A 26096-nucleotide genomic window follows, 5' to 3' on the forward strand; every position below is an offset into this window, starting at 1 on the left:
TATGATTCTATGATTCTATTTAGGGTTGACACTTCTCCTGCCATCGGCTGCCCAGCGTGAATCACCAATGTGGGAAAGGATCCGTGCGGAGGAAATAAATACTAATCTCTCTGTTGTTGGCAGTGCTCTGCTGCCAACAGTTTTACCGAAATGTATCAGCTCGGCGGGTCTCCCACCTGCGACATTTCTGTGCTTTGCTTCGAAGAACCTGAGACGCTTTCTGTGCTCCCAGCGCTGCGTGGCACAGGGCACGAGCTGCACAAGAGGCAAATGCAAAGGGGGTTTTGCCAAGGTGCAGTCCTGTGACCCATCCTCGGTTTAAACTGTGCTTTCACTTTTAATTGCGATGTTAAATCTGCCACTCAGCTCTCACTTCAGACATGAGCTGCCACCACTCACCACAATTTCGTGTTCTTTCGCATTCTTACTCCATCCTTGCCTTCTAGCAGGAACTGTAAGCACGATTTGAGTAGAGTAAACCTGGTTTTCTTTGACAAAGTGTCCCCCCAGCAGCCCCAGGGCTGTTGCTCATGGGCTTTGCAGGGGCTGGTGACTCTCCAGCGACAACGGCAGCCAGCCGGTGGGAAACACCTTGTGCTGGTGCTTAGACACACCGGCACTGCTCATCCACATCTCATACCATCATTACGGCTTCTGCATGTGGGTTTTATTATTTGGTCTGGGGGTTTTTATTTTCCTTTTGTCCATGGACATTTCTACATGCTTGTTTTATCACACATAGCACCAAGTAGGATAGTAACCCTTCACAGGGAGTTACTGCTTCTACCGATATGTTTGGCTGCTTCATTTGGTTTAGTCTGCTCTCTAGCAGCCAGTGTAAAAATATTTCCTGCTGTCCCATCCAGGATAGCTTGTTCGTTTTAGGAATGCACAAGATGCCATCTCCATTTCACTTCTCCTTGGCCTATTTCTGTCCATCTCTTACAATTACTTACAAAGCAACACACAAGCAGTTCAGCTTGCGGAGATAAAAAGGGATAAATAGCAATACAAGAGCCTACTGCAGAAGTGATATCTACAATGTGTATGTCATTTAGATTTAATCAGAATGTTAATATGCATTAAATGGTATTTGAAAATTTCAGATGTATTTAATAAAAGGGGATTTGCATATCTACCACTGAGTTTTTAATCCTTGATAAATGTGTAGAATAATCAATTATTCAGTGAACATACAAGAGTTCCCTGATTAAGCCTCAATTATAAAGGCAAGTCTTACCCACTCTATTTATTATGACTGTTCTCCCAGCATTGCCTAATTAAGCCATATTTGATTATGGAGTGAAAAACATTTATTGCAGATATTGTGTCTCTGTAATTGATGCATATCTGTGGCCTGGCTATTAAACCCTAATAAATACATTTTAAACAGCTAATTATTTAATTAACAACAGCCTCTTCCAATCTCAGTGTAAAGCATACTGAAGTCCTTTCATGAAATCCCTAATAGGAATGAAACCCTTGGAAACTGCTTCATTGTTTTCACCACTCTCCCCCACGTGCCAGGGTTGCTGGGATGCTGCCAGCTCCACTGCCAGTGCTTTGCAAAGAGACTCAGCTGCCTGGGCTGGGATCCACCACTCCAAGCTGTTACCTGCAGCGTGGACATCTACATCTGAACTGATTGTCTGTTACAGTCCAAGGAGAGGATTAGGCTATAGTAGGTGATGCTGTGTTTTCTTCTCTAAGACAAGCCAGCTCCTTAGGGTCTTTTGCTGCAAGTGTCCTGCTGCTTCTGCAGACTCTAAAAGCAGCCTCGGATGAACACTTTTGTCATTGTGGACAGCTGAAGGTCAGCAAGATGAGGCTTGCCTAAAGTATTTTTATATCACTTGTTTAATTGTGATTTTTGAACTCTACAGCTTTTCGTCCATTTCTTGAAAGGTTGGCAAAATATTTTAGGTCGAGCTATTTCTAACCACTAATTGGCCCGTGGCATGAGGCAGCAGTGTGCTGTTCCCCACCTCTGCTTAGCATAGGTCAAGAAAGACAAAACAAGGAGCTTTTATAACTCTTCTATGGCAGGAGCCCTTTTGCAGGCAGAAGCTTTGGCAACTTTTTGGACATCACCGCATCAGGTGTCTTAAGGTTTGTTTCATCCCTCTGTACAGTGACTTGAAGTGTTGCTCAAAAATTAAGACCTCCACAGTGTGCCTAAGACTTGTTTGTTTTCCTCCAGCCATGAGAATTTAACCCATCTTGCTTCCTGAGATCCTTGTGCCAGGAAAGCTACCACAAACTGTTACAGGAAATGGAGAGGAAAGAATCTGGACGAACTCTTCCTATGTATGCACACACATGCACCACACAGGCTCTCAAACAAATATACACATAGGGTAGACACATTATAAGGAGAGATTTAATGACAGCTGCTGAAGCTCAACAGTTCTGCAGCTCTCTGGTGCTCGTCTGGAAGATCTGAAGCTGTGTAGTTCAGTCTACAAAGCTGCTGTCTTTTCTTTGTGGTTTAGAAGACACATTGCTCTAACAGCTTTCTTTTTCTTCACATCAAAACATTCAACCTGCTCTAACTAGCCACTGTTAAAAGCACTTAACTAGTTCATATCTTTTTAATGGATTTGCTAAACTGAGGTAAGATTTGCTACAGCAAAAGCAGTGGGATACAATTGCAGCAGATTCCAACATAAGCAGAAGTTAGATTTTTTTTTTTCCCTGAGACCTAAGGAAACAACCCAAGAGCTCCTCAGAGCAGGCTGTAAAGCAAGTAAGCTTGCCTTTCCCAGGTGGGATTCCTCATAGCAAGCGATCTTTGAAAATACCATAATTCAATTATCCATATGTTTCCTATCAGAGAATTGTGAATGTGCTTCAGTCTTTTTTCCCCTAGAAGCCAGAAATGGTGGAAGTTTGCAGAAAACATCTGAAAAGGAAGATGTCAAGCACCATCCCCAGTTCCAGCCAAAGCCTGTCTATGTCCTCTGGAACCAGCTTGCCCAGGCTGCATGCAGAACAGAGGATGTTTCTCTCAATTCGTATTCTAGGTAGCAAGCACTGTAACCCTAATATAACATGATCTTACTCTACCAAATTTGGCACAGAGGAAGCTTTGCACAGGTCTATACATCACTCACCCAAAGATACTGTTCCGACAGTGTTGGTGCCTCTTGTTCTCTTATGTGCCACAAAAGAGAGCACGAGAAAGGTAACAACCAACCTGAGCTGCTTGTAACTGTTTCTCTTCATGTCAAACATACTGGTTGTTTGCTAACGAGCAATCAAGCATGATAGGCAAGTTAATTTTTTCAGGAACCCTGTATGCCCTTTATAAAGTGCAAAAGTAACAGTATCATCATATTCTCAATAAATCTGGGGCTGTTGTCAGCCCCTAAATCCAAGTTTTATGGCAGCAAATAGCACACCTGCCTTTCAGAAGGTGGGAAACATCTTCAGTCTCTTTAAGCAGCAAGTCAGGTGCTTCACAGTCTCTGAAAGATGAGGCACTGTAACACATCAAACCAGAATTTTGTATGTAAAAACAAGTACTGAATGCTAATAGTTTTAAACTCGGTTTGAAGCAGATCAATATTGTCTGTTTTGTTACAGTGTCTCAAAAAAGGAGATTTTCACATTTTTTGTCCTGGGTGAGTATGTGGAAGCAGCAGCAATCTATTACACACTGGGGTTAAATGCAGGCCCTTCGGGGAAAGGCAAATATTGAAAAGGAGTATAGCTACCTGCATCATCCACCCATGGCTGATGGTCACATTGCAGAGATTTCTCTGGAGTGCGTTCATCTGTTTTCAGTTGCCAGCTTACTTTTCCTGCAAGGAAGACTCCAAGTTAAAGATCTATCATTAAGACTTATCTTCAAAAGAATTTTAATGAAGCAGGAATCCTAAATGTAGAAAATTAAAGAGGCTTCTGGTTTATCCCTGGTATCTAAATCCTGTAGGCAACATGAAAGTCACTGAAATACTTCTAAGCCTGAATAATGCAAAATGTACAGATGAAAATCTTCCTCTGATCAATATTTGATAGGAATAGGCTCAGCATGGAAGGTGGAGAGCACGCTCACACACACGTCTGCATGTACACGCAGAAAGCTCCAGAGATTCAGACACTGCTGCTGACATGCAAGAGCACAACTGTCAGCTTGTTTTCATTGCCCAGCCAGGCAGCACGTCCTCCTTCTCACTGTAGTGTTCACTGGTAGGTGAATCATCTGCCTCTTGGCACTGTTCGGGTATGAAGCCCCTCCACATGGTGTATTTACCTGATCTGTCTTAAACTGCTTAATAAGAAAACGTAATTCCTAAGGCACAAATGCCACATCAATAGTAATAACTCTCATAATAACTACTTAGTGTTGCTACTAGCTCTACACAAGATTTATGAGTGTCCCTCCTGAGGCAGCAGTCCCTTCACGGTCCCCTGCTCTGGGGCAAACCCTACCACTGATATTACTCACAAGAACAGAGTAGTTTTGTTTGCCTGACACTCCTAGTTACATGCTGTATTTTGAGCACAGTTCAGTATCAAGTCAGACAAGTTACAAGGAAATTAAACTCTAGCACAGACATAATGAACTATGCCGCCAGCAGGAGCCTTCAGAACAGGTTGTGCAAGCACTTTAATCCTGGGATGGCCTAGACCAAGATACAGCTAATTACTTTTTATAGTAGAGGTGTGGAAAAGATGACCTCTCAGAGTCCTTTCTAGCCCTACACTTCTATCAGCTCTGATCTTCTTTGCTGGTTCTAGCTCATTATTTCTGCTTTAGCATCCTTCGAGATGCCTCTTCCCATGCTTTAGTAACATTCTATGTATTTTTCCATTCTCTTAAAAGGATATTATTTTTTGACAAGCCTCCCTCCTTAATGGGGATGCCCAAAGGGGTGGCAAGTGGTCTAAATCCAAGCATAGGAACAGATATAAATAAAAACCCTTATAATGTTACACCATTAAACACCAATATGTGATTAAGGGTATCCTGTTAAGTATTGATGCCAGCTCCTACTATATTCACCATTTAAAGTACTTTAAACATGCTTTCACAGATATAAAAAGAAGCAAAAATTAAAACCATTTGAGACCCCGGAGTATTTCCTTCTAATAGCTTCTGGTATTTCCTTTTCCTCCAGCTGTAAAGAATCTCATAGTAACAACTCCTCTCCTCCTTTCTCCTCAACTGGCTAGGCTTTTTGAGTATTAAAGGTACCTTTAACTGCAATTTCATGTAGTAAATTGAAGCACTGCAGAGATACTACTTGTTGTTCTTGTGGTTCTTGAACACATGTCCTGTTTTGTTGCAAAGGAAACGAGTAACACACAGAAGTGGGGAGGAAAAGACCAAAGCGTAAATACACAGCTTCCAGCTCTTACAAACTAAACTTGCTGCTGAGGAAACACGTTGCCAGCACAAACATCATGGAAAAAAACACAACACGGTGTCTAGTTGCTCAAGCACTGCATGTGCCTGCTGTTTTGATCACAGGCTTGCAGCATAGTTGAAAAAGGTAAAACTATCTTAGGGGCTAATTTAGGCACCTGTTAGACAAAGGACAGTCACAGAGAAAGAAAGTGCTGCAGCAAGGAGTGGATGACAGCCCATACGTAAGGTGCAAGTTGCTGAACCTAAGACAACAACTAAGACACAGTAGAGCTGCAAAAGGTGACAGTGTCACCTCATTGTCTTGCTAGCTTGCTTGAGACCACTTCCAGAGTAAGCACAATGCAAGCTCAGAGCCGTGCTGGGTTTGCTGGAGACAACAGGAAAGTACAGCACCTTCTTCCAAATAACACTACTGCTTCCTTCCTTGGAGCAGGGTAACAACTTTGCTCCATGCCTTTTCCAGGCATCCTAGGGACTGCAGCTATGAACTTCTGCTCTTTCCAGGATGTCTTTGTACTGACAATTATCACAATTCATTCAGCTTCAAAAGATCATTGTATACCTGCCCACACGAGCTCATGTTTCACACATTTAGCACAGCAGGTTAGCGCACACAGCTGTTTTTCTGACACCCAGCTTCTGCGGGAATACAGCAATGATGCTTTATGCACCCCTCTAGCCAGGTTCTGCCCCAATAACCACCACAGCCTGTCTCAAGGTGGCAAGAAGTCAGCTGGTTTTTATCAGTATTTCTAGCCTAGATTTGTAGGACCCCTGATTGCTAGCAGAACACACAAAAACTAAGAGGAAACGTAGGACAGAACTAGACGACTTTTTTGTACAACTTCTATAATGCAGCTTTAGACCCAACAAGAATAATACAGCACTCACCTAAAAACCCTGGCTACTAATTCAAACAAAGCAGCCTCCACTCCTTCTGATCCTCTGTTTTATACTGTGAATCCCTGCGCACCTCATTCCCTGTCCATTTATACTGCAAAGAACCTTAAGTGGGGAATTATTTTCCTGCCTTCTCCTGGTCTGAAATGGCCTCTATACCCAGCTGTGTAATGCAAGGAGTTTAGAGTTGCTCAAAGAGGAATATATGTATAGCTGAGCACACTTAAAATTTACTATGATAGTTACTTCAAACAGCAAAGAATCTTTCAACCAACAAAGCACACTTCAGAACTGATAATATCTTGTCCAAGCAGACACAAATAATCTGCAGATTGGACCATTGATGACTCGAGCTGAAGAGCATTCCAAGAGCCTCCTTCATATGAGTGTCGTAGCACAGACCTCGGGATGATCAACCATCTGGGCCGACAGAACCCAACAGCAGATCATGAGTGTCACATCACAGCTCAGAGTGACTGGTGCAGTCTGGGGGCAAGAGAAGTCCAGGGCTGGCAGGCAGAAAGCACAGAGATCAACGGACAAGTGGAGCTGCAGAAAAGTAATCATGCAGCTTTTAAATGAACTGAGTATTGGATAACATTCTCAAATTATTGATCGATTGAGTCTTGGGCTCATACCTGAAAGTGCCCAGTGCTGCAGTGAATAACCCTACTTCCCCTACAACCCTTTGAACATAATTGTTCAACGTCTTTGAACCTAGCAGACAGGTAGCTATATATGTAGAAGCATGATTTTTCCCGTTCAGTAATTAGTTTTCCATCACTAAAATACATCTGATTAAATAAATAAATAACAAAATCCAACACATAAATTCTTGTTTAGTGTCTGTCTCTTAAGCAGCTTCCTTGTTAAAACTGCAGGCTGTGGTGGTTCTCTCTCCGCACTTTGTCACTGTCACACTGGGAGCTCGTGATTCTGCATGGTGCAGCGTGCACCACACAGCAGGTGAGATACATGGCTTTAACCTAGCAAGCTCAGGCACTGCTAACAACATAGCTGAGGCATGCTGGAGCTCAGTGCCTTCCAGATGCCAGGGGATTTATGCAGGGTCTATACAAATGCCAAGCCTTGGGAAAGGCAGTGCTGCTGCATCAGTAGTTGAGCACTGTTAAGTGGTATGTCTACATGAACTCCACACTGCCATACTGAGATATCCTGCAATACTTTGCCTGTGATACCCAGACAAGCGCTAAGCACAATAATAAATTGGAAGTGGTTTAACTGTGGGCACAGTATCTGAGCCCAGAAGGAAGTTAGGGCTGCAAGAGCCAGACTGCTGATAACATCTGTGCTAGCAATACACAGAAGACAGATGTACAAGTATGATGTAGAAATGCCCAAATAAAGTGATGCAGCATGTGAGTTGAAAGGCTCTTTCTCTGCAGGATATGTAAGTGGTCATAAATACCATATGCCAAATCTCCACTGTAGTGCCAGGGGCGCTATTCAAGATAAATAAACCACACCAAGGGAGAAAATCTCAGATCACATAAATTGTGACTGATAGGGCAAGGTTGCTGCCTGATAATATGTTTTGTTGACAGAGCTGTTACAGTCACCAGCCATACAGACCAGCCACTTGCCACTGGCACATGCCAGAAGTTCTGCTGCTCCAAAAGAAGCAGGCATGGTAAAAAATCAGGAGGTGCTTTCTCTTAGGTCTTTGTGCTAGGAAGTAGATGAGATCAGAGATTAAGAATCAAACCCTTTAAATGTGAAGCGATAAAAGTGATGCCAGCTCACAGCTGAACAGGTTTGATTACAGGTCACATTACCTTTCTTTACTTCATTCCATATAATACCAGAAAACAAACATGAAGGTATTAACGTTGGTGGGCTTGCAGGATATGCAAGAATGAAAACTGCTTTACTGCCTGACTCAGCCTCTGACTTGCTGCATGGCCTTGGTCCACTGGCATCAGCTACCTAGTGCCTCATCTTCTCTTCTTTAAAACGGAAAAAGCCGAAGATTGAGTTAATTAGTGAATTCATAATGCGCCCAGCAGATCAAGCCCTATATAAATACTGGCCATTGCCAGTAGGACTGTGGCTCTACCCAAACTGCAGGAGCTATCAGAGCCGAACATGGCCGTGGTAAGCCTGTGAGGCATGTTCATGTGTTCATGCAGTTCTTCATTATGATCACAACCCCGTGTTTGACACATGCTTGTTAGTACACTACCAGGAAAACTTTGTTGACACAGGCTGGTCTTGGGCCAGCAAGGAAATGTTTCCACGGGCTGACCAAATGGCCACTGCTAGCTGTAACACAGAGCAAAACATGGGAGAGTGGCAGTGACCGCAGGCCGCTTCGCTTGCTGATGATGGTTCAGAGAAGCGCTAGCCAGGCTGTGTTCGGTGAGCTTTGACACCGGAGTTTTTCTGTTCTGAGAAGTAGTGCAACAGCCCATCCCACCACACAGAAACCACAATCTTATGCCAGATCATTATCATGAGTTCATCTCCCAGAGTGTTGATAAGCCAGACCACTGAGAAGCCCACTCGAGCAGTGCTGAGCGGCAGGTAGAAACAACACCTCAAGCATCCCTGCAGCAGCCAGACTGCTGTATCTTTACCACAAAGACCACAGTTTTTTTCTTCAGGCATGAGAGTAGCCTAAGACAAGCTAGCTGCAGAAAGTATGTTATTAATAAATGCAATTATTTATATTAGGATTATTTCTGCTTCTCTTTGTTTCACCGAAGTGGTGCCCTCAGGTCCAAGTGTTAAAGCTTGCCAGAATAACTAGTATTGAAAGAACAGCCCATCTTTGCCTCCAGCCAAGTACACTAAGACTATTTGCTAACTAACCATGGTCACAATGGTGGGATTTACCAACAAAAGAATCACAAGGACAAAAGATATCCTTTGAGGATGGATCCCTCCTGGTTCACCTAATTCTGAACAAGTCTAAAAGTTGCAAAGACTCGGTTCAGACTGTTTATTTGAGTTTCTCTGTGAGCTGCAAACCTCCTAGAAACTCTCTTCTATTTCCTGTTTGGCTAAGACAGAAATATAATTACCTGTTTCTGCATGTAACAATTTTATTTCTAAAACAGCCTCTGCAAGGGAGGAGCATATGGCTCTCTGAGGTAGGTCCATTTTTAATTTTAGCCTTGACAGTCATTAGGTACTGTAGTTTCTTCACCCCCAGTGTGTACACACATGCATGCACGTTTTCTTGTTAATGTTTTTTTTCAAACCTTCAACTTTTTTTAATTTGAAATAAATAGTTCTGAGTCCAAAAGCTGTTAAGAGTTTAGTCACTGTCGCCACTTTCAGGAGGCTCTACAAAAGCTTGCACTAGGAGCATTATAGTGTATGACAATAAGAGTAGAAGAGAAATCTACAGGGATTTTATGGAGTGTTTCTTTAATAAGTTTCTTTCCCAGAAGTCACAGACATTTGGGCAAAATGTCATCTCACCATCCACCCTTAAAAACCTGATGAGAACGTAGCTATATACCTTAAATGTCATTCACCCACAAGCTTGCTGTCAATTATGTCTGATCAAAGATAATACAATGCAGATGCAAACCATGAGCAGTAAACTGGCCTTTGTGGTTTCTCAGAAGGCTTGTGCAAGAGTTGTAAGGTAATACGCATAGAGAAAGAGCACCCCAAAAAACAAAACTCTCTTTTTTTCTGTCATATCAGAGCAGAGTAACAAATTGCGCTATCTGAGGATGAAATTATTATTCCCATTGATAAAGCATTACTTGTACAAGTAGCCCCAGATCAAGCCTTTACAACTTGTAATGAGAAAGTGCTGCATAGTTTAGCTCTCCAGTCTTAACGTATTTGTGGATGAAACAGTGGCTCCTGAACCCCAGAGCTCAGCCAGATTGCTTGAAGAAACAAACATGTAGCTTTCCACTGTGTTAAAAGGAGATGGACCAAATGTCTCGGGGTGGCATGAGCAGCTAAGAGAAATGAACTTAAATACTTTACACAGATTTACAAATTCTTGTTACTAATTCACATAAAAAATGAGAGGACATCTTCAACTTGGCATCTGCAATGTTTAGATATTATTCTTATTATAGTCAGAAGCATAGGAATATAGCAGACCACTACTAATACCTCAGCTGGATATCTCCTCTGGGGACATGGACATGTTCTCTGGGGACAATTTCAGAAATATGCCAGACAGTTGTTGCAGTCAAATACCACCCAAAAGCACAATAATTGTTCTCGTGAAGTAGTTACACAGGAGGAAATTAGCATCAGCCAGAGAGTTCATTCAGCCCTACTAGAAGTTTATTAATACATATTGGAGTCCCCTCTCATCCTCAAGCTGAACAAATAATCTACTTGTACAAGATAGATGATGATAACACTGTAAAATCTTAATGTTAGGACAAAGTTTTTTATTCACTCTGATCAATATTTAAGCTAGTTGATTTATTTCACCTTCTTGAATGAAAAAATTATCATCTCTTCATATTAAGCCTAAATCCTCTGTATGTAAGGATATTGTAGACAAAGTATGAGGCTTTAGCTATATGAGACAGTTAAGGTCAGGAATGTAATCTCAGTGATTTACCAAAAAGTAAGTTATGTAATCCATGTTAAAGTAATGCTGAGATTTCAAGTGGAATTTGGAAGATTTTTTTGCATGTTGCACATAGCCAGTATCCAGTCATTACTGAAATATTCAAAATAGTGTTAAAAACCATGCATGACAACACAAATACTCTTAAAATGTTGAGCGGTAGAAGAATTTTAACCAGAGTGGAAGAATATTAACCAAGATTTTAAAAAGTTACCAAGAAGGCATTTTCAGCTCTTCAGAGCTCTAAACCATGTGAAAAACAAATCTGTGAACTACCAGAAAAAAATCCATTTTCAACTTGACTGTAAGCTGATTGCTAATACATGACTGCAAGCTGAGTGTTACAAAACATTCAAAAAGAAACTAAAGGCCTTGAAAAACAAGTGATTACGAAAGATTGTATGCTGTGAATGGAAATATCTTCTTCACTAACTCAGGGACCTTAAGAAATCTACAGTCAGTACCTTTTCTTTGCCAAACCAGCAGTGCTGGACATTGCTCATATCCTCCAAATAATAACTGAATGTCTCTTACATGAGCTATTGGGTAGATTAATGATCACAAGGAACAGCCAGTGACAGACGGGTGGAAGAAAGTAACTCCAAGCAACTCTACCAATGTAGGCTTCAGAAATAAGTCATGCAGTATTTAAAACTGCTAGAAGCATATAAACATTTGTTTGCAGATTAGTCACTGGAAATAATAATGCAGTGGCCCACAATATATTACAAGCCACAACAAACAACCTACTTCTATCCCCTATACACTCCTTCTGGAAGGTGTTTTAGGCTCAGCTCAGCTTATCAACATCCTTGGCATCTGATTTCAAGTACGTACTTGTCAGACACACCTTAGTCAAAGGGTTAAAATACTTTCCTCAGTTAAATTTTACCGAGTCTCTGGGCTCCATCAACAGTAATCGACATGTGCTAGCTGGTCCCTTCAGTTCTGCAAATAATGAAAAATTATTTCTGATGAGCCCTCCCTTTCCCAAGAGGTCAGCCTAGGCCACTCCATATAGACCTGGGCCTCTGAGTCACTTCTGCCATGGCTTGTACCTTGCCAGTTGTTTTCTCTGCTTCTGACATACTGTCCTTGCTCAGCTGCCGTGGCTTTCTCCGTCCCTGTTTGGTAAACTTTGACACTAGCACCGCAGTTCTGCTCCCCCACCTGAGGTTGCTTTGCTCCCAGCTGCAGTTTCTGTCATTTATCCCATGAAATGGGGCTGGAGACCTTGCCAATACCCTGGTACCATTCTCACTGCTGTGGGTCCCGTCCAAGTTTCAGACTCTTGTACTGCACTTCCCATCTCCCCTCGAAAATAATTTCCCTCCCAACACAGGGACAGGAGACAGACAAACAGCAAGGGCAACAGGATAAGCCCAGAACAGAATTCCAGAGCAATTCTGTCTTCAACTGTGGAGATGAAAAATTCAGTTTGCCTGCCTTCCAGGGAAGTGCTGAGACCATGCTGCACCTTAGGACCACTCTGACCCTCTTGAACTGCCACCCAGCCCTTACTCTGACACTCTCGAGAAAATTTCCCCAGCAGTTCTCTTCAAGCTGTTCATTCACCACTGCTTGGGCTAACTGTGGCATTGATTCTCTACATTTTTTTTTTTTAATTTATTTACACCAAGCCCAAGAAACCACCTCCACTACTGTTTCCTTTCACAGCTTGTTTTTTTCACAACTGTGGTCATGTTTGCACAGTAGCATTGCTACAGAAAGCTGATCTCAAATGACAGTTTGCTCATCTCAAACCTCCGTACATTCTCTTTCTGGGACTGTTGCCCTTTTCTACTAAACCTGCACCTTTTTTCAAAAATGAAAATGTGACAGAAAGTGATTGACTGTGGGCACTTTAATTCCCAGATCAGTATCTAATTGGCTAAATCATCTTCCCCAGCTCTACACCTGCTCCTGAGCTGGGCTTGTCCAGGGACAAAGACAGAAATGGTCTAAATGTCGCAGGCGTCATTTAGACTTGGTCTGCCTGGCCTTGCTGCTGTCCCTGTGCTCGGCAAAGGGGCAGCACGGCCTTGGCCAGGCAATGACATACATGCATGGCCGTAGCTTCATGACGGGGCCTGCCCCAGCAGGAAGGGACACTGTGGTGACAACATGGCAACAGGCTCCCGTTGTTGGCCCCTCCTGCGGTGGGTCAGCACAGCCCCAGGCCTTCAGGTGCCATGCAGGTTCTGCTGACAGGGCCTCCCTGTTTCATCCTGCAAGGAAAGCTGTTCCTTCTGGAACAGTGGCCCTGGGAGGACCCTGACAGTCCTCTGGAGCGGTTTTGGGGCATGCAGGAGAGGGTGCTGAGGTGCATCTCTTTTAACAAGGGGCTACAAAGCCTTCGTCGTCCCTCAGGGTCTGCTCTGGTCCAGTCCCCTCTGAGTCAGGGCCTTCCACCTGACCCCGACACAGCCAGCGTTGTGCCCCCAGAGATCTCCTGGGGGGTATCCCTGCTCTGTGAAGGGGGCAGAGGGATGGACAGTGACCCCAGGGCACCCGGCCTGTAGTCTGGCCACACCATGGGAACTGCAGGGCCTCCTGTCATGACGGCAATGGCACCTGCTGCAAGCGGCGAGGGGGTGTGGGCCATGCTCATCCAGGGCATGAGAGAGAGGGGATGTGGGACTCCAGTGAGGGGGTGTGGGACATTGCTGAGACTGTGCTCGTGGGGACATCAAACAGGGCCAACAGTGCTGAAGCATCTCCTGCTCCAGATTTAGCAAACCCCTTGTCCCTCAGCCGTTGTGACTGGCTGCAAGGTGCTATTCAGAGGACAGGCCAAGCTTCTCCAGTGCCATCTGTTTCTTACCCATCCCCATCTGACATTTTTAGCTCTTCAGGAATTTTATCTTAGCCACTCTGAAAGGATTGTATGAATATACATCATCTGAGTGTTCTTTGGTCTTTTCTTCAGTAATTAGTTTTCAAACAAAAAAACCCCACATGTAGATTATGTAAATAAAGTGGAAAATAGTTATTATGTTGCATATTGAGGCACTGTTAGGAGCAAGTTATACTGCATTTTGCAAGGAGCCTTTGAATCACTCTATTAAAAAATAAAAGCACCCCAAACCACTAAAAGAAACAGTCCATTCAATAACTAGCACTCATTTGCAAGGTAAATGAAATAGTCTTTAATACATGTATAAAAATATCTAGCGACTGTACAAAGCCCTGATCACAAACATAATTTTATTTGGCTACATCTATGTGAAGACTGCAGGGTCTGTAATCAGCAGACATCTCTCTGCTTACAGGGTACACCCATCCCTCCCACCAGCCACCCAAGGGAGCAGATTTCTCCCTCGGGGCTGGTGCACAGCATTTCACGACTGACATTGGGAGGGAAATGGGACCTGCCGGGTGGCAGGCTTGGATCAGAAAGCCGAGATCTCGGCAGACCTCACGTCCAGAGAGGGAGGGTCCCCTGTCCCTGGCTCTGCTCCAGCTACAAACTCTCATCAATGGCAAACTGCCCCTAATCAAAAAAATAAACAAATGCATCAATAAAGAAAAATTCTAGTCTCAGCCTGTTCCCAGAAACCACAAGCCAACTCCATCAATCCTGCCTCATAACAGGGCTATTTGATATTCCTCTGGGCATGCAAGATTGTTGACTTTCCACAGCGGACTCATCTCTGCAAAACCAGAACAGCCCTGGAGGAAGCTGTAGCCCTTCCTTAGCTTGAGGAGAGTTAAGCTCTCGTAGCAACCTGTTCTAAGCCATTACTAACCAGATTTAGTTTCTACTTGATCGATGTGAGTTTTTGGTAAGTTCCCTTGTTAAGAGCGATTTTGGGTCAGACTGACCCATGCCCCTGACTGGAATGCAGTCACTGGCTTTATCCCAGATTAGTTCACTTTGTATTGTACAATGTAATGTGTCATTGACCTGGAGAAAAGCATTCTGCTGCATAGCCCTAAGACATCTGGAGCTTGAGACTCCATCAGCATGTCACAAATATTTCTGCTGTCCCACAAAGCCATCATGGCCCAAGCCTAGTAATTTTGTACATCAACCATGTCAGGACCCAGACCAATCATTCCAGTATCTCTGACAAAGGCAATAATTAAAAATTTAGACTTGACTGCATTTTTGTGGGACCATTATGATTTTTGAATATGTAAGCCCACACGTAGCCAGCACTTCACTTGTAATGCACTCTACCACAATGCTTCTGAAGATACTGTAACTCTTGAGTAGTTCTAGCTACCTGAGCTCTTGTGCAGACCCACAAGGATTCATAAGAGAACTGTAATCCATGCATATGTGGATCCATTGCATATTATTAAACAGGCCAGTCATGGGCTTCCTGAGCACTTCCCAAAGCTCAGAACCAGACCTCTCCATCTATCCCACCTTCCCTGAAATGGTTATTTATCAATCAAAGAAATGAGCCCATATGTTGCATCTAAACAAATGTATAGTGAAAAAATACTGCTTTCCATACTAAACTGCAAACACATGGGCAGGGTACCGGAATTTCTCTACATTTTCTATACATTAAAAAAAAAATTTTTTTTGCAAGTGACCAAAAAACCAGAAATAGCTTTGGAAATGAGGCAGGTTTTTTCTGTGCACTGAAGAAGGTAGGTGATAGCATTTTCAGATCAGCTAAAAATCAGGTTGCTAAGGCAGCTCTCAGAGAGACCTGTAAAGGAATGGTCAATCCACATACAGTCCCAGCTGACAAAAGCTTAATTGCCAATGGACTAAGCGTTGCTTCTGACCAAGGTGTTACGTCTCGAACTGTAAGACATATCTTCATAGATTGTATTTGGGGTTTTTTTCTGGAAATATTTCTTCATCTGCAAAACAAAGCAAACCACCGTTCAGAGCAGAGCTTGAAAAGACGATGACCAATGAGGGAGTCAATTTACATCTTACGAGTCAGTCTGTTTGAAGTGGAAATGTACTTTTAAAATTCCTCTCATAACCCAATGAGATCTTAGAAGATTAGGTAGAAATTGTCCTAATATTTAACTTTATCAACATATTTATTTAACTTTCTATTATCAGTGTGATGGAATTTCACTAAAAGTTCCTTCAGGAGTTGGATACAACTCTGGCCCCAACATAAATAATACTTATCTTTAGTTTGTTACTGATAACACAAGATCAATTTCCACAGGGCCATTTTGCTTTGCCAGAATGATGTTATACTACTGGGTTTTAGCAGTACTGAAGCCATATGTGGAGGAGCCTGGCCTGTAAATAATACTCTGTTAGTTTTGAGTAATCTTTATGGAGCTGAAGGATCTATCAGATACAAACTATTTCTGTGCACTTTCTGCAGAGTATGGATATAAATAACCCCAGTAAAGTAAAAATTTCTTGGTTGCCTTTTTTTCTAGGACAGGGCAATATTGTTCTCCTACAGCTACTTTCAGACATTAGGCTATCTTATGACCTCTTGTTGTCCTTGCATCCCACTCCATCCATTCTCTGACCTCTATTACCAGATTGGTATATACAGCTCCATTCCCAACTGACAAAGAGAAAAGAAAAGGAACAAAACAGAATGGTGAGGCACTCTGTTCAGGGAAATACATACAAGGCATGGCTGTGCTCTTGACTGCGAGGCTTACTTGTTTAGTATCAAAAGGCAAACAATACCTCATTTACTGAGATTTACAGAAACATAAGACGACACAGTCTTTATTCCCAAGAGCTGAACAAGATGACGTTAAACAAGACGGTAAACAAGAGCAAAGAAGAGACCCTAGAAAGCCTGGATTCCTTAGGTTTATCAAATGCTTGCTGGACTCAGCCACTATTTACAAATAATATCAAAGGCACCTACTCACTCTACCCGGATTCAGTTTTGCTTTGGCATGGTAACAGCATACTTACATTGGCATAGTACCAGGTGCAGCACGTCAGCACAGAAAACAGTAGCACTACTGCGATGATAAGACCATAGGTGCCCCAGGAATTAATACTGCAGTCTTTCTGCTCCATTTCTGAATCTGAAATTATATTATTAAGGTGTAGAATTATGGTTTTGTTATTAAAAAAAAAAACCAACAACCACCCAAAAAAAAAAACAACTAGTCAGCAAGAAAGAAGATATCAACAGCATGTACACAGCGAAATTTTTCATGCCATTAGTATTCTCACTGGCATTCCCTGTGCTCCTCTGGAGGCTGGTGATGACTCCAGGTGGCAGCACTGGTCAAAGGCAATAGCTCCCATACCACTGACGGGAAGTCGGACAACACACTCATCACGGAAACGGAAAATGGTTTATTCTAGTATTGCAGCCATACTGGGGGCTGGCCCAGGAGTATGTAGGAATGATAAAACAGGTATGTTTGTCAGGCTGCAAGCAGTACAGAAGCAGGGGGCTACTGTGATCTGAGTATATACACTGAGCAGAACAGTGCTAGTGCAGAGGGTTACAGTTCTCTAAAACCACAACTAATCCATATCTGAATAACACAGTATCTGGTAATCACCCAGCTGCTTTGATGTATAGATGTAATTTTCCTCAGTTTACATTACTGAGTTGCTGCACCAGTTATGGCTAGCAGCGTAGAATGAGACCACAGTCATTTCTGCAGACTGCAGAGAGATCCTTTGCCACTCTTAGGGCCTATGTAAACCTTACTTTAATTGCGTGAAGACTTCAGTGCACAGGGTTAAGTTGCACCAGTAAGATCAACACTAAGCACTATATAGCTGGTTGTGTCTTCATCTTAGCAAATGGTTACAACACCATCCCACAGAAAAAAAACCCCAAAAACTTGTCTTTGAAACACATGCTCACAGTGTGCTCAGTTTATAATAAGGATGTGTGAGATCATGCCTGCTATTAGCTGTGGCACTTTAAGTAAATGCCTGAGGGCTTGTTCTGTACTCTGTATTGTGATTTGGTTTTAAACACAAAGACTTGCCACAGGGAATGATTTCTAAAAGGCATTTATGTCACATCAAGGTCAAAGAACTAATGCTAAAAATAGTGATTCATTCCCTAAAACTGACAGATTATCCACAGGCACACTGAAGAGTTTGTTGTCTGTTTTTGATCTTTTTTTTAAGATGCAGGATTGTAGCAAGTTTTCTCTTTTCTAATTCCCCTCTGGTTGTAGAAGGCAGTAGAAATGTAGTGCCTGTTTCTGTGTCCTAGTACAACAGGCTGCAGAGGAGTCTGATCACTCTTCACAAACTTCCCAGGTATTGGAAGAAGTATAGTCATGGATTAGTGCTCTACCTGTCCAGACTGAAGTTCTGCAAGCTTTTAGTCCACCTTTTGTATTACAACATACCTACAGTTATTTATGATTAAACAAGAAAAAGCAAAGTACCTTTAATCAGTATCATGGTGCCCTTTCTATTCCCTGAGAGGAAAGAGGAATTCTTCAACACCCCAACACATACATATATATCACTGTCGTTTTTCTGTAGGTTGCGTAGAGTTATCACTACTTTCTTTTCTTCCTTTGAATAATCCAAGCGATTAGCAAATGCAGGAAAAATAGTTGAAGCATTCTGGCTTGAAACATACAGCACTCTCTCAGGTTGCACCTGAGTCCTGAGCAAGTAGATCCCTTCCTCTTCATGTGAGCTTTTCAACGCGCAGGTAATGTTGACAGACTGGCCTTGCTGAGGATTGATGTAGAGTGGTGACTGTTCAACAACTCTGCTGGTTTTAGCTAAAAACAAGAGAGAACAATGGCTACCACAGACTTAACACAGTGTGTTTTAAGTGGGGAGCAAACACAGAGGTCAAAACCAGAAAGAACAGACCAGAGAAATTTAGATAAAATTATTTTTTAAAAGGCTAACTTTATGTTTGCCTTGAAAAGAAAGATATGTTTCAGTACACCCTGGCATGTTTTTCTGCCCCAGGATCTGAGAGTAGGACTGACCAAACAGGTTTACCTGGCTGTAAAGCATCTCTACCTACCAAAACAATATGTATACTGAACTCTTCTAAGGGAATACAGCTTCATAAACTTGGCCTTAAGACATGGATCAGGGCCTTTCTCAAGTGAGACTAAGCCATAGAAATATCTGGGGACTACCGGTCTCCACAAAATCATATGATGTGGGGGCCATCAGTGTTGAAAATGGTCTTCAAAAAGCAGTTATTAACAGCTTGGCGTCCAGCTGGGAAGACATTTCACCAAGTTCCTCTGAGGACAAGCCCTGTTCCTTTTGACATTATCATTAACGTGGATGAGGGAATAAAGACAGAATTCATCACATTTTTGTAAAAGATAATTCTGTGAAGGTTGCAAGCATTTTAGAGAAGAGGATCAGAATCAAAAAGTGATATAAGGTGATTTAGTAAAATAGTTTGGAGAAACAGTACATAATCAACAAGATGTCATTCATTTGAGAAAACACAATAAAGAAGTTTGATGAAAAGCCTAAGGAAGGATAAGACTTCATAGATATAAACAACTATTACTGACCCAGCAATCAATTAGGTTTTGCATACCTTGGGGACAGGAAAGGAAGAAAACCCTGTAAATTTTGCTAAAGCTGTTTGGGTTAGATGGTCTCATCAGAAGGGTAGGTGCTTGGAGTAACAAGCTGCCAAAGAATATTGTGTACAAAACTCTCTTCCAATCAAAGGAAAGAAAAAGAAAAAAAAAAAGACAGAACAATTCTTCCCTTAACCAGAAATGACTGCCAGAAGGAACACTTGTGCCTATTCATTAACTGTTTGTTAAAAAGAGAAAAAAAAAAACCACATCACTTTATACCCTGATGCCCAACTTGCAAATTCTGCCTAGCTCCAGCTTCCCAACTATTATCAATTTGTCATTTAAGGTGAAATTGTTAAAACAAGAGAGATTTGCAAAAACCACTACAAAACAACAACAAAAGGCTCATTGCTTTGCTAATTATTCATAAACATTTGGCTGACTGTTTGGGAAAGAGCTATGGGTCTCCTCTATTTCCAAACTGCTGCCGCAACCTACGACTCATGAAAATGTGTAGCTAGGATTAAATTAGTCATGAATTAATGTTCATGGGGTTTTCTTGGTACTGTTCCATCTAATATGTTTTTTCCATTTGTTCAGGGAACAGACCCACACTTTCCTTCAAATCAGTACATAACCTGAACAGGCACAGGTAAGGTTCTGTCAGATGCTCCCTTGCATTACGCGTTCTCCCGATACTTGATTTAAAATACATATTTGTATTTAATAATTAATGACATAAAAGGTGGAATTGCAATACCTTTCACCACTACTATGCTTGTCTTCCCATTCAGCTTTTTATGATGGCCTTTATTTTTAATAAACTTATTGCACACATAGATATTGGAATCAGATTCCTGTACATTATGCAGAGTTATCCTGAAATTCGTTCCTTCCTTTGAATACTTGATACGATTAGCCAAAGCAGGAAGGAGATATGAAAAATTCTTGGAAACATAGATCACATTGGATGGCTGTATTCTAGTTGTCAAGTACGTTCCCACTTCATTTTCTGAAACTTTCATTGAACAAGTTATGCTGATGGAGTCTCCTTCCCAAACACTGATAATGTCTGTTGACTGTTGATTTTCTTCACCTAAAAATAAGAAATGCAATTGAAATTATAATATCAGAGTTCTTCTTGATCTATTAATATAAAAGGAATTTTCAAAACCAGCCACCCTGTCAACAGAACAGATCTGTAAGACTGGACCTTCATCTTGCTATCCTGATAATATCATCTCTTGGCTGTCCTGAACCCTAGGGTACCTTTCATTCCCATTGACCTGTGCAACTCAACATCAACGACCTTGGCAAAAAAGTGGTTTCTATCACTCATGCAAAAATTTTAGTCTGTTCTGTAGATTTCCACTATGATCCTATTCATTCTCAAAATAGAAGCTTCATTGAACTCAACCTAATCATTGGAGCTCGTTGAACATCTACCTATGGAATTCAACGGTATCAAAAATCATAAAGAATGGAAGAAAACTAGTTTGTGGTTTTTTTTTTTTTTAAAAAAAGGAGGCTTTAGCAACATTGAAACTGGACAATGTAGCTCCTTAGGAAAAGAACTGTAGGAGGTGTAACTCCAGTCTATACTAAAAAAAAAAGGTCTAAAACCATATAATAAAACCCTTTGAGTCCTCTAATGACCTCAGTATTTAAAGAAACTGAACAGGAAGTACTTATGCAATTAATAGTGAGAAACAGAGGCATCAAATGAGAAACACCTAAAAGATGTTACACTACAAGCAAGAGAAGAAAAATTAAATATAGAGTATTGCATATCTAGGACAAACATAGTATAGAAAGGGTAGAATTATTCAGTGTTGACAAGCATTTTAAGGATCCCTACATACTTGAAACAATTTATTTGAATAAAGAAACAAACATAGAAGTCAAACACTGAAAAACAAGATAATGAGAATTTAGATATAGTAGGTCAATCCAACCTAACCGGACCTGAGACCATTCCTCCTACAGCACTTAGAAAAGGAATTAAGGCAACCGAGGAGTTACCTGCACTTATCTTCCAAGGCAGCAGAGAAACGGTGAGGTGGAGAAGGCTGGAGAAGCAGAGCGCTCAGTCTTTACATGCGGGGAAGGAAAGTCCAGGAAATTATCATTTCCATCAGCCTAAAATCAGTACTTTTAAGCTGACCCACACTCACATGATCTAAGAACCCACACAGCTGATGACAAGCTGCTGCACACCTTCAATTGTTTTCTCCAAAAGATCAGAGTAGAAGTTCAAGAGTAAAATTATATTTGCAGATAACAGCAGTGACTTCTCAACAACCACTAACCAAAGAATGGAAAAGACTCTCAAAATAATATTCTCACCAGTTTTGCTGCATTGTGCTTTCAGACATGCTGTTTTATGGATAGCATTGTTTTCTCAAGGGACTATCCCTTCCAGTTACTGTCAGTGGTCATGAGGGAAAAAATGGCTGACTGCTTGGAGACATCATTTTCCTCAGCCTTTTCTCCTCAGAGATTCACACTGAATTCCCCAAGTGGGCCTCTAGCTTGTACTCTCAATAGCTACAACTATATTCAGCAATGAATCTTTCTAGTAAGGTTTTATTACAGCTTCAGTGATTATGTCCCTAGTCAGTATTCATTTCTAGCCAGTAGTGGGCTCCCCCTGTCAACCTTAACACTACAGATAGAGTTCATTCTGTATTATTGGGAAAACAACTTCCACTCTTTCTACAGAGAGTAAGTAACTCCTGTGTAGAAAAGTTCTGATCACAGCAATTTTTCAATTTTTTTTTCTAAAAATTCATTTTATAATTTCAGAGAATGTTTTTCAAAGTTCCACCTGGTTTTCGCCTAGTGGTGAATTTGCCAGGAATCTCTTTGAGACAATAGACTAAAGAGGTGGTGGAGGGGGCAAAAGGCAAGACAATATTGAAACTTGCAACGTAGGTGTAAGAGTGTCTATGCTATACGTACCGTTCTGTCCAGGGAAGCACAGGAGAAGCAGAAAAAAGAGGCATGCAGTTGGGAGACACGGTATCCACAGCATTTTCAAAGGTCTTTTTAGTTCTCTTTCATCCCACTGATGAGTTAAAGACATGAAGAAAAGACTATATGCCACAAATTAGGCCTATTTTCTTCTGGCTACATCAGCTGCCTACTAGAAGTAGTTAGTAACATGCTGCTTCTGCCTTAGTATCGCAACGAATGTGACAGAGATGGGGAAGAGATGTTTCTCTTGAGAGGTGTGTCTTATTTTTGACTTCACACTTAAAACGCCCACAGTTTCCTACTACTGAACAACCCCCCCAACCCTGAGAGCAGGATTAGAAAGAGTCTCTGGTGAGCACCTACCTTTCCTGTACAGTCAACTGCGAAAAGGTGGGCTCAAAGTCACCTTCACAGTGCCGAAGTCAGGCAATTACCTCCCTGTTGTCACCTTACCGGAAATGTAGGCATTTGGAACAGTCAACTGACAGTGTTTCCACAGGCTTAGCAGGCTGCTTGGTTGGTTGCTGCAAACGCAGAAGTCTTGGCTTCGTAAGGAGCAAGTAGATGAGAGATGCTCCATTACTTCAGGTATAACTTAAATCATTATACAAATCCTACTCACAAAACTACAGGTTGAATCTGCATCTTGGCAATGACAATGTTCGTAATTTCCAGGCAATGGCATGGTATGTACCTCTATGTGCCTCCTGGTTCACATTTAGTAACAAATTCTGTGGTGGCTGCAGTAAGTTGCTAACCGCCAGCAAAGGGGAATCTCAGATACAGTTCACATGCAGCTTCTGCTCCTTTCCTGGTATGATGAAAAGCTCTTCTTGCAGGCACTGATCTCCATGTGAATACATGGGGAAAGGGGGAGATCCCAAAATGCTTCTTAAATGCTTGAAAGCTTAGAAATTTCATAAACTATTATAAAGAAAACAGAGTTCAGGCAGATCGTGAAATGAGCTTTCAATTAGCTCTACCAAGGCTCACTACTGGATAACAGTGTTGTCCAAAAATCAGATTCCTCGCCCAGTGTGCAATAGCTAATAGTCACACAGTCAGGAGAGACATTGCTTATGCATTTCAGTTTTGCAAGGCTGGGTGCTCGGTGGTTTCCCACAAATCAAGCACCTCAAACAGGGTTCTCCATACTGTACTTATGAGAGACATGCATTATGCTTATGCATTTCAGAGAGAAATGCTTATGCATTTCAGTTGTGCAAGGCTGGGTGCTCGGTGGTTTCCCACAAATCAAGCACCTCAAACAGGGTTCTCCATACTGTACTTATACACAAAACTTTCAGAGTTAGTAATTTTCCAAGTCCACTCCCTTTATGATGATTTGTTAATAATTTACATATAATTATAATACTGCTGTCACAATGCTTCTACTAGTACATATGACTTTTAGTATTATAATAAGCTTTTAATGAGCAAAGTTCGCTAGAAGGACAGGATTTTTAAACATTTGCTGACTTACGAAAACAATTCTTGGCTGATGAGGACACTGCTGAGGTATTAATGAGCATGTAGCCTCCTGGTTTTGACAGGCAAGGAGGCTCATCCCTTGTCATCAAACCTTCCCAACCTCTTATGCTTACGTCACCAGTCTCCCGGTGTTTATTATCTTTAGGAACAAATCTCGTGTTTCCTTGCTAAACTGGCAATGCGCACAGAGCATCATTAAAACATTTTGATTAACTGCCCCTTCAAGGTTTAGGTGCTCCAGAATGTTCTTGGTAGAAGGATGTTAATGGTTTGTTCTTCCTTTGGCTTGTCAGCTTAACACATACAAAGAACATCTGGCCTACATATAATACTATCATGTTCTAAAAGTTAACCTGCAACACCAGGAGACATTTCTTACTCCCTGTCTTTGATTTTGCCATATTTAAGAAGCGAATCATGACAATAATACTGGATTATGACCTTGGGAATCATGTGATGGTGATGCTTCGTAAAGGAGATTAACGTACCAAATAATGATACGATTAGCACAGGGTTACCAATACATAGACAGTTTTAAGCTGACATTTTGTTGTGATTAGTATAATAATACTAATTAAAAAAATCATTATAATGAAATTACAACTATCAAATTATGTCACATGGTGAGTCTTACTCTTAGTATCTTCAGCAATTTTTTTATTTCATAAACAAATATTTGCCTATATTTGTATAGTGCAAACAAACACAATGCAGTTGCTTAGAACAAACACTGTAGATAGTTAAAGATATTTATAACAGTCTTCATGAAGTTTTGACTTTATTCTGCCAAATTAAAATTGAAAAGACAAAATCCAGCAAGTAAGATGAGAGTTGAGTTAAAAAGGTATCTTAAATCAGCACAAGTACAAAGCCCTCACTGGGCAAGGAAAAAAACCCGAACAACGCTTAACAGCAGTAGTGTCCTGTGTCAAGTAAGAACCAAATTTAAGCACAGAGGCTTTTCTGTACTTCTAAAATTAGTTAATAACATATTTTTTGATGTCTTTCATTATGAACTTTTCCTTTTAAATCTGATTGTAGCAAATTTCAAGAGTCACATGACATCCTAAATCCTTCAAGGTTTCCTGCTGGAAGTTTCAGCTACAGGTTTGTTGTCCCACATCTTTGTTCTTCACCTGGTGTGCGATGAGCCAATCCACACAGAGAATTGAGATACTCTTTTACTGCACCTCTGTGCAGAGATGGGTGCTAGCTGGTAACTCCACAAAGCTAGCATCACGCCTTTTGGGAAGTAAGGCAGGTCTTCTGTACCAAATAACAAAGAAGAAACCACCACAGTGAATGATGGTCTGCACCTCCGGCTGCCGGGGAATCTCTGCTCCGGCACTTGGACCATCTCCTCCCCGTCCTTCTCCACTGACCTGGGTGTCTGCAGAGTTCTCTCTCACACATCTTGCTCTCTCTCTGTCTGCAAAAATCTCTCCTCTTCTGTATTTTTCCCCATATAAACATGTTATCCCAGAGGTATTATGACTGTGATTGGCTTGGTCTTGATCAGCAGCGGGTCCATCCTGGAGCCGGACGGCATTGGCTCTGTTGGACACAGGGAGGCTTCTAGCAGCTTTTCACAGAAGCCACCCCTGTAGCCCCCCACTACCAAAAACTTGCCACACAAAACTAAGACAAGTGGCTACATCAATATGCTCCCCTATCCACTGGAGTTATGGTTGAAAGGGTGCTACACTAAAATTGCCCGTATTATGACCTAATTCATGAGGGAGACAGATATCACACCTCTGTTCAGCCTGGGAGGGGGTTATGGCCTATGACCCAGTTCTGTCTCTGAGGGAGCTGGATGTAATCCTTCCATGCACCCTTGCACAGGAACAAGCGCACAGAGGAGATGTCCTCAACCTGCAGGTGGTTGCAAAATGAAATGTCTGTTCAAAAGGCCAAACCCCTCTAATTCAACAAACCAGTCACGCGTACAAAATGCTTTTTTTGATCTAGAGACCACCTGGGACTTAAAAAAAATAAAGAACTGTGGGCATGCTATTGGCTTATGAAATGGAAGATGTGCAGAAAGCATCTGCCCCAGGGTTCAACACATCCTTCCTGAGCACAGAGGCAGTTATCTGAAGAATTTCAGATGAACTGATGAAAACCACTGAGAGGATTCAGATGGTTGAAATCTATGCTCCTAAGCCAGCTACACATCTTGCAATGACTGCTGTCCTCAGCGAAGCACCAGGAGACGGTGGGAGGTCAGGGAGCACCCTGCGTTGCTCGCGAAGGCCTGCAGCCGCACGACTTTCCTCAGTGAATACACAGGTTTGGTCAAGGTACACGTGCTGGTTTTAGTCGGGA

The 26096-nt window shown here is 41.8% G+C and overlaps 1 protein-coding gene across 1 annotated transcript in view; it reads right to left on the reverse strand.

Annotated features, from left to right (window-relative positions):
* Nucleotides 1-15578: 15578 nt before the first annotated feature.
* Nucleotides 15579-26096, reverse strand: part of LOC104516305 — a 16975-nt gene continuing 6457 nt past the window's right edge. Inside the window, exons 5-8 of the mRNA XM_010160595.1 lie at nucleotides 20062-20397; nucleotides 18174-18521; nucleotides 16720-16835; nucleotides 15579-15665 (exon numbers count right to left, since the gene is read on the reverse strand). Of these exons, the coding sequence (XP_010158897.1) occupies nucleotides 15579-15665; nucleotides 16720-16835; nucleotides 18174-18521; nucleotides 20062-20397 (887 nt within the window). The remainder of the gene's footprint in view (nucleotides 15666-16719; nucleotides 16836-18173; nucleotides 18522-20061; nucleotides 20398-26096) is intronic.

This window comes from Eurypyga helias, unplaced genomic scaffold (genome assembly GCF_000690775.1).
Source record: "Eurypyga helias isolate BGI_N326 unplaced genomic scaffold, ASM69077v1 scaffold821, whole genome shotgun sequence".
Lineage (NCBI taxonomy): Eukaryota > Metazoa > Chordata > Aves > Eurypygiformes > Eurypygidae > Eurypyga > Eurypyga helias.